The sequence below is a fragment of the Hemibagrus wyckioides genome, linkage group LG22 (genome assembly GCF_019097595.1).
Source record: "Hemibagrus wyckioides isolate EC202008001 linkage group LG22, SWU_Hwy_1.0, whole genome shotgun sequence".
Classification (NCBI taxonomy): Eukaryota; Metazoa; Chordata; class Actinopteri; order Siluriformes; family Bagridae; genus Hemibagrus; species Hemibagrus wyckioides.
This window is the reverse complement of record NC_080731.1, coordinates 3,793,241-3,800,740: the sequence shown is the minus strand read 5'-3', so window position 1 is coordinate 3,800,740 and position 7,500 is coordinate 3,793,241. Positions and strand designations below refer to the sequence as shown.

Below are 7,500 nucleotides of genomic sequence, written 5' to 3'. Positions count from 1 at the left end.
ATCGAGTCTTTTTGTTGCATAAAAAGGAACATTATATTTCGTCTAGTTTAGTTTTTATACTGTTAAAGTTGCCATAGTTCTGAACATGAGTCTGAACACACACACACACACACATACAGACTGTTCCTAATCCTTTATCACATCCAGTATCAGATCTTACGATAGATCATACCCTTATTATTATTTTTAAAATTAGCTTACCAGCTGATCATCATATTAGCTTACATGATGATTGTATGATTTAGACGTTTGATTTGATTTTAAAAATGGCAGAAGCCTCATAAACAGGTTCTGTAAATAAGTTTCAGACTGTAAACATAGTAAAGATTCAGTCTCACAAACTGAGACTGAGGCTACTGATGCAAAGGATTCTCATCACAAACTTTAACCTTAACTTCAGTGCTTTTTACTTTATAGTCAAGTTTTAAAATATAATAATAATAATAATAATAATAATAACAAAACAACAACAACAATAATAAATATAATAATAATTATTATTTATTAAAATTTAATATTCAATTCTTTGATGTAATTTATTTTATTTAACTAATATTTAATCATTATTATTATTGTTATTATTATTATTATTATTATTAATTATTGATAGTTGATATTTAATTTAATTTTTACCAATATTTAATTATTAATATGTATTATTATTAATATTATTTATTCATATTTAATATTTGATTAAATTTTATTTTATTAATATTTTATTATTAATATTTCTTCTTCTTCTTCTTCTTCTTCTTCTTCTTCTTATTATTATTATTATTACTATTATACTATAGTATAACAGTATTATACTATTATTTCAGTATTATTTATTCTGAAGTCATTTTTTCTTTAGAGCATTTCTTGACATGCCCAGAACTGTACATATTAAAGAAGTCGTCTTAATACTTCTAGCCTGAGACCACTGAACACAACCACAGAGGTCAGTTTTGTTAAATTTATGCATGTTTTTCTTCTGCATTTAAATAAAAGGAGTAGTGAATAGCGCAGGTTTGATACACATCTCAAAAACCACAAAAAGTCGTTATCATCTCACACGAACCGCTTTACTGGAACCCTCAACACTTTCTAAACACACCTCTGAACCTCAGTGGTCTGATGGTTTGACAGTTAATGAGAAGTTTATAAATGTTTGCTGGCAAGCACACACACAGATACCTTCAATACAGAGCCTGAACAGTCACCTAGTCTCTGTGTGTGTGTGTGTGTGTGTGTAGAGCAGTGTACCTATGTGAGACATGTGTGTTGTCTACATTGAAGCCGCTATGAGTGAGCAGCTCCTGCAGACACACACACTCGGTGTGTATATCCTGAGCCCAGCCGGCGGTCTGCTGTTCGTGTCTCGTTGCTGCCCTCTGCTGGAGATGCTCACACTCGGCCATCTCCGCCCTCACGGCCTGCAGCTCCTGCTTACTCCGCTTCACACACTCCTTCAGACGCAAGGCTTCGCTTTCAGCCTCCTGTTATAGACACAAAGAACAGACAAGTACAGTGTGTGTGTCTAGAAACAACTAAAACATTAAAAAAGTGTAATGTTTTTGCTTTTGACGGCCCACACACACCTGCTGCAGCTGTCTGCGCAATTTATATAACTCTGTCTGGTGCTCGTCTCTCAGAGCTCTGATCACAGATGTATGCTTAGACGCTGCGCTGTTTAACTCCTCCACACTCTGAAAGAGAGAGAGAGAGAGAATGAAAGAATTAAAGAATTGAATTGTGTCAGAAAGTGGTTAAGGCTTTGGACTAGTGACTGATTGGAAGACAGACCGAGACAATGTAAGTGAGATAGAGAATTGAAAGGGAAAGAGAGTGAGTGTATGAGTATATGAGTGAGTGAGTGAGTGTATGAGTGTATGAGTGAGTGAGTGTATGAGTGAGTGAGTGAGTGAGTGAGTGTATGAGTGAGTGTATGAGTGAGTGAGTGTATGAGTGAGTGAGTGAGTGTATGAGTGTATGAGTGAGTGAGTGAGTGAGTGAGTGAGTGTATGAGTGAGTGTATGAGTGAGTGAGTGTATGAGTGAGTGAGTGTATGAGTGAGTGAGTGAGTGTATGAGTGAGTGTATGAGTGAGTGAGTGTATGAGTGAGTGAGTGTATGAGTGAGTGAGTGAGTGAGTGAGTGAGTGAGTGTATGAGTGAGTGAGTGTATGAGTGAGTGAGTGAGTGAGTGAGTGTGTGAGTGTATGAGTGAGTGAGTGAGTGAGTGAGTGTATGAGTGAGTGAGTGTATGAGTGAGTGAGTGAGTGTATGAGTGAGTGAGTGAGTGTATGAGTGAGTGTATGAGTGTATGAGTGAGTGTATGAGTGTGTGAGCGAGTGAGTGAGTGAGTGTATGAGTGAGTGAGTGAGTGTATGAGTGTGTGTGTATGAGTGAGTGAGGGAGTGAGTGAGTGAGTGTATGAGTGTATGAGTGAGTGAGTGAGTGAGTGTATGAGTGTGTGAGGGAGTGAGTGAGTGAGTGTATGAGTGAGTGAGTGTATGAGTGTATGAGTGAGTGAGTGAGTGAGTGTATGAGTGTATGAGTGAGTGAGTGAGTGTATGAGTGAGTGAGTGAGTGAGTGTATGAGTGTATGAGTGTATGAGTGAGTGAGTGAGTGTATGAGTGAGTGAGTGAGTGTATGAGTGTATGAGTGAGTGAGTGTATGAGTGAGTGAGTGAGTGTATGAGTGAGTGAGTGAGTGAGTGAGTGTATGAGTGAGTGAGTGAGTGAGTGAGTGAGCATATGAGTGAGTGAATGTATGAGTGAGTGAGTGAGTGAGTGTATGAGTGAGTGAGTGAGTGAGTGTATGAGTGAGTGAGTGAGTGAGTGAGTGTATGAGTGAGCATATGAGTGAGTGAGTGTATGAGTGAGTGAGTGAGTGAGTGTATGAGTGAGTGAGTGAGTGAGTGAGTGAGTGTATGAGTGAGTGAGTGAGTGAGTGAGTGAGTGAGTGTATGAGTGAGTGAGTGAGGGAGTGATTGAGTGAGTGAGTGTATGAGTGAGTGAGTGAGTGAGTGAGTGAGTGTATGAGTGAGTGAGTGAGGGAGTGAATGAGTGAGTGAGTGTATGAGTGAGTGAGTGAGTGAGTGTATGAGTGAGTGAGTGAGTGAGTGAGTGAGTGAGTGAGTGAGTGTATGAGTGAGTGAGTGAGGGAGTGAATGAGTGAGTGAGTGTATGAGTGAGTGAGTGAGTGAGTGAGTGTATGAGTGAGTGAGTGAGTGAGTGAGTGAGTGTATGAGTGAGTGAGTGAGTGAGTGAGTGAGTGAGTGAGTGTATGAGTGAGTGAGTGAGGGAGTGAATGAGTGAGTGAGTGTATGAGTGAGTGAGTGAGGGAGTGAATGAGTGAGTGAGTGTATGAGTGAGTGAGTGAGTGAGTGAGTGAGTGTATGAGTGAGTGAGTGAGTGAGTGAGTGAGTGAGTGTATGAGTGAGTGAGTGAGTGAGTGAGTGAGTGTATGAGTGAGTGAGTGAGGGAGTGAGTGAGTGAGTGAGTGTATGAGTGAGTGAGTGAGTGAGTGAGTGTATGAGTGAGTGAGTGAGTGAGTGAGTGAGTGAGTGAGTGAGTGTATGAGTGAGTGAGTGAGGGAGTGAATGAGTGAGTGAGTGTATGAGTGAGTGAGTGAGTGTATGAGTGAATGTATGAGTGAGTGAGTGAATGAGTGAGCATATGAGTGAGTGAGTGTATGAGTGAGTGAGTGAGTGAGTGAGTGTATGAGTGAGTGAGGGAGTGAGTGAGTGAGTGAGTGAGTGTATGAGTGAGTGTATGAGTGAGTGAGTGAGGGAGTGAATGAGTGAGTGAGTGTATGAGTGAGTGAGTGAGTGTATGAGTGAATGTATGAGTGAGTGAGTGAATGAGTGAGTGTATGAGTGAGTGTATGAGTGAGTGTATGAGTGAGTGAGTATATGAGTGAGTGTATGAGTGAGTGAGTGAGTGTATGAGTGAGTGAGTGAGTGAGTGTATGAGTGAGTGAGTGTATGAGATCAGTATCAGTATCAGATCTTACGATAGATCATACCCTTATTATTATTTTTAAAATTAGCTTACCAGCTGATCATCATATTAGCTTACATGATGATTGTATGATTTAGACGTTTGATTTGATTTTAAAAATGGCAGAAGCCTCATAAACAGGTTCTGTAAATAAGTTTCAGACTGTAAACATAGTAAAGATTCAGTCTCACAAACTGAGACTGAGGCTACTGATGCAAAGGATTCTCATCACAAACTTTAACCTTAACTTCAGTGCTTTTTACTTTATAGTCAAGTTTTAAAATATAATAATAATAATAATAATAATAATAATAATAATAATAATAATAACAAAACAACAACAACAATAATAAATATAATAATTATTATTATTTATTAAAATTTAATATTCAATTCTTTGATGTAATTTATTTTATTTAACTAATATTTAATCATTATTATTATTGTTATTATTATTATTATTATTATTATTATTAATTATTGATAGTTGATATTTAATTTAATTTTTATCAATATTTAATTATTAATATGTATTATTATTAATATTATTTATTCATATTTAATATTTGATTAAATTTTATTTTATTAATATTTTATTATTAATATTTCTTCTTCTTCTTCTTATTATTATTATTATTATTATTATTATTATTATTACTATTATACTATAGTATAACAGTATTATACTATTATTTCAGTATTATTTATTCTGAAGTCATTTTTTCTTTAGAGCATTTCTTGACATGCCCAGAACTGTACATATTAAAGAAGTCGTCTTAATACTTCTAGCCTGAGACCACTGAACACAACCACAGAGGTCAGTTTTGTTAAATTTATGCATGTTTTTCTTCTGCATTTAAATAAAAGGAGTAGTGAATAGCGCAGGTTTGATACACATCTCAAAAACCACAAAAAGTCGTTATCATCTCACACGAACCGCTTTACTGGAACCCTCAACACTTTCTAAACACACCTCTGAACCTCAGTGGTCTGATGGTTTGACAGTTAATGAGTAGTTTATAAATGTTTGCTGGCAAGCACACACACAGATACCTTCAATACAGAGCCTGAACAGTCACCTAGTCTCTGTGTGTGTGTGTGTGTGTGTGTAGAGCAGTGTACCTATGTGAGACATGTGTGTTGTCTACAATGAAGCCGCTATGAGTGAGCAGCTCCTGCAGACACACACACTCGGTGTGTATATCCTGAGCCCAGCCGGCGGTCTGCTGTTCGTGTCTCGTTGCTGCCCTCTGCTGGAGACGCTCACACTCGGCCATCTCCGCCCTCACGGGATGATGTATGAGTGTGTGAGGGAGTGAGTGAGTGAGTGTATGAGTGAGTGAGTGAGTGTATGAGTGTGTGTGTATGAGTGAGTGAGGGAGTGAGTGAGTGAGTGTATGAGTGAGTGAGTGAGCGTATGAGTGAGTGAGTGTATGAGTGAGTGAGTGAGTGAGTGTATGAGTGAGTGAGTGAGTGAGTGAGTATATGAGTGAGTGAGTGAGGGAGTGAGTGAGTGAGTGAGTGAGTGAGTGAGTGAGTGAGTGTATGAGTGAGTGAATGAGTGAGGGAATGAGGGAGTGAGTGAGTGAGTGAGTGTATGAGTGAGTGAATGAGTGAGGGAGTGAATGAGTGAGGGAATGAGGGAGTGAGTGAGTGAGTGTATGAGTGAGTGAATGAGTGAGGGAATGAGGGAGTGTATGAGTGAGTGAATGAGTGAGGGAATGAGTGAGTGAGTGAGTGAGTGAGTGAGTGTATGAGTGAGTGTATGAGTGAGTGTATGAGTGAGTGTATGAGTGAGTGAGCGTATGAGTGAGTGAGTGTATGAGTGAGTGAGTGAGTGTATGAGTGTGTGTGTATGAGTGAGTGAGGGAGTGAGTGAGTGAGTGTATGAGTGTGTGTGTATGAGTGAGTGAGGGAGTGAGTGAGTGAGTGTATGAGTGTATGAGTGAGTGAGTGAGCGTATGAGTGAGTGAGTGTATGAGTGAGTGAGTGAGTGAGTGAGTGTATGAGTGAGTGAGTGAGTGAGGGAGTGAGTGAGTGAGTGAGTGTATGAGTGAGTGTATGAGTGAGTGAGTGAGTGAGGGAGTGAGTGAGTGAGTGTATGAGTGAGTGTATGAGTGAGTGAGTGAGGGAGTGAGTGAGTGAGTGAGTGTATGAGTGAGTGAGTGAGTGAGTGTATGAGTGAATGTATGAGTGAGTGAATGAGTGAGTGTATGAGTGAGTGTATGAGTGAGTGAGTGAGTGTATGAGTGAGTGTATGAGTGAGTGAGTGAGTGAGTGAATGAGTGAGTGTATGAGTGAGTGTATGAGTGAGTGTATGAGTGAGTGAGTGAGTGAGTGTATGAGTGAGTGTGTGAGTGAGTGTATGAGTGAGTGTATGAGTGAGTGAGTGAGTGAGTGAGTGTATGAGTGAGTGTATGAGTGAGTGAGTGAGTGTATGAGTGAGTGAGTGAATGTGTGAGTGTATGAGTGAGTGTATGAGTGAGGGAGTGAGTGAGTGAGTGAGTGAGTGAGTGAGTGAGTGAGTGAGTGAGTGTATGAGTGAATGTATGAGTGAGTGAGTGAGTGAGTGAGTGTATGAGTGAGTGTATGAGTGAGTGAGTGAGTGTATGAGTGAGTGAGTGAATGTGTGAGTGTATGAGTGAGTGTATGAGTGAGTGAGTGAGTGAGTGTATGAGTGAGTGAGTGAGTGTATGAGTGAGTGTATGAGTGAGTGTATGAGTGAGTGAGTGAGTGAGAGAGTGAGTGAGTGAGTGTATGAGTGAGTGAGTGTATGAGTGAGTGTATGAGTGAGTGAGTGAGTGAGTGAGTGTATGAGTGAGTGAGTGAGTGTATGAGTGAGTGTATGAGTGAGTGTATGAGTGAGTGAATGAGTGAGAGAGTGAGTGTATGAGTGAGTGTATGAGTGAGTGAGTGTATGAGTGAGTGTATGAGTGAGTGAGTGAGTGAGTGAGTGAGAGAGTGAGTGTATGAGTGAGTGTATGAGTGAGTGTATGAGTGAGTGTATGAGTGAGTGAGTGAGTGAATGTGTGAGTGTATGAGTGAGTGTATGAGTGAGTGAGTGTATGAGTGTATGAGTGAGTGAGTGAGTGTATGAGTGAGTGAGTGAGTGAATGTGTGAGTGTATGAGTGAGTGTATGAGTGAGTGTATGAGTGAGTGAGTGAGTGAGTGAGTGAGTGTATGAGTGAGTGTATGAGTGAGAGAGTGAGTGAGTGAGAGTGAGTGTATAAGTGAGTGTATGAGTGAGTGAGTGTATGAGTGAGTGAGTGAGAGACTGAGTGTATGAGTGAGTGTATGAGTGAGTGAGTGAGAGAGTGAGTGTATGAGTGAGTGAGTGAGAGAGTGAGTGAGAGAGTGAGTGTATGAGTGAGTGTATGAGTGAGTGAATGTATGAGTGAGTGAGTGTATGAGTGAGTGAGTGAGTGAGAGAGTGAGTGAGTGAGAGTGAGTGTATAAGTGAGTGTATGAGTGAGTGAGTGTATGAGTGAGTGAGTGAGTGAGAGACTGAGTGTAT

General features: G+C 39.9%; 1 protein-coding gene across 2 annotated transcripts in view; it reads right to left on the bottom strand.

Moving 5' to 3' along the window:
- si:ch211-102c2.8 (trichohyalin) overlaps positions 1-7,500 on the bottom strand; it is a 41,119-nt gene that overhangs the window by 8,970 nt on the left and 24,649 nt on the right. For both annotated transcript variants that reach the window (XM_058375550.1, XM_058375551.1), the window contains 2 exons: positions 1,581-1,688; positions 1,246-1,478 (listed from right to left, as the gene is read on the bottom strand). In XM_058375550.1, coding sequence (XP_058231533.1) covers positions 1,246-1,478; positions 1,581-1,688 — 341 coding nt within the window. The remainder of the gene's footprint in view (positions 1-1,245; positions 1,479-1,580; positions 1,689-7,500) is intronic.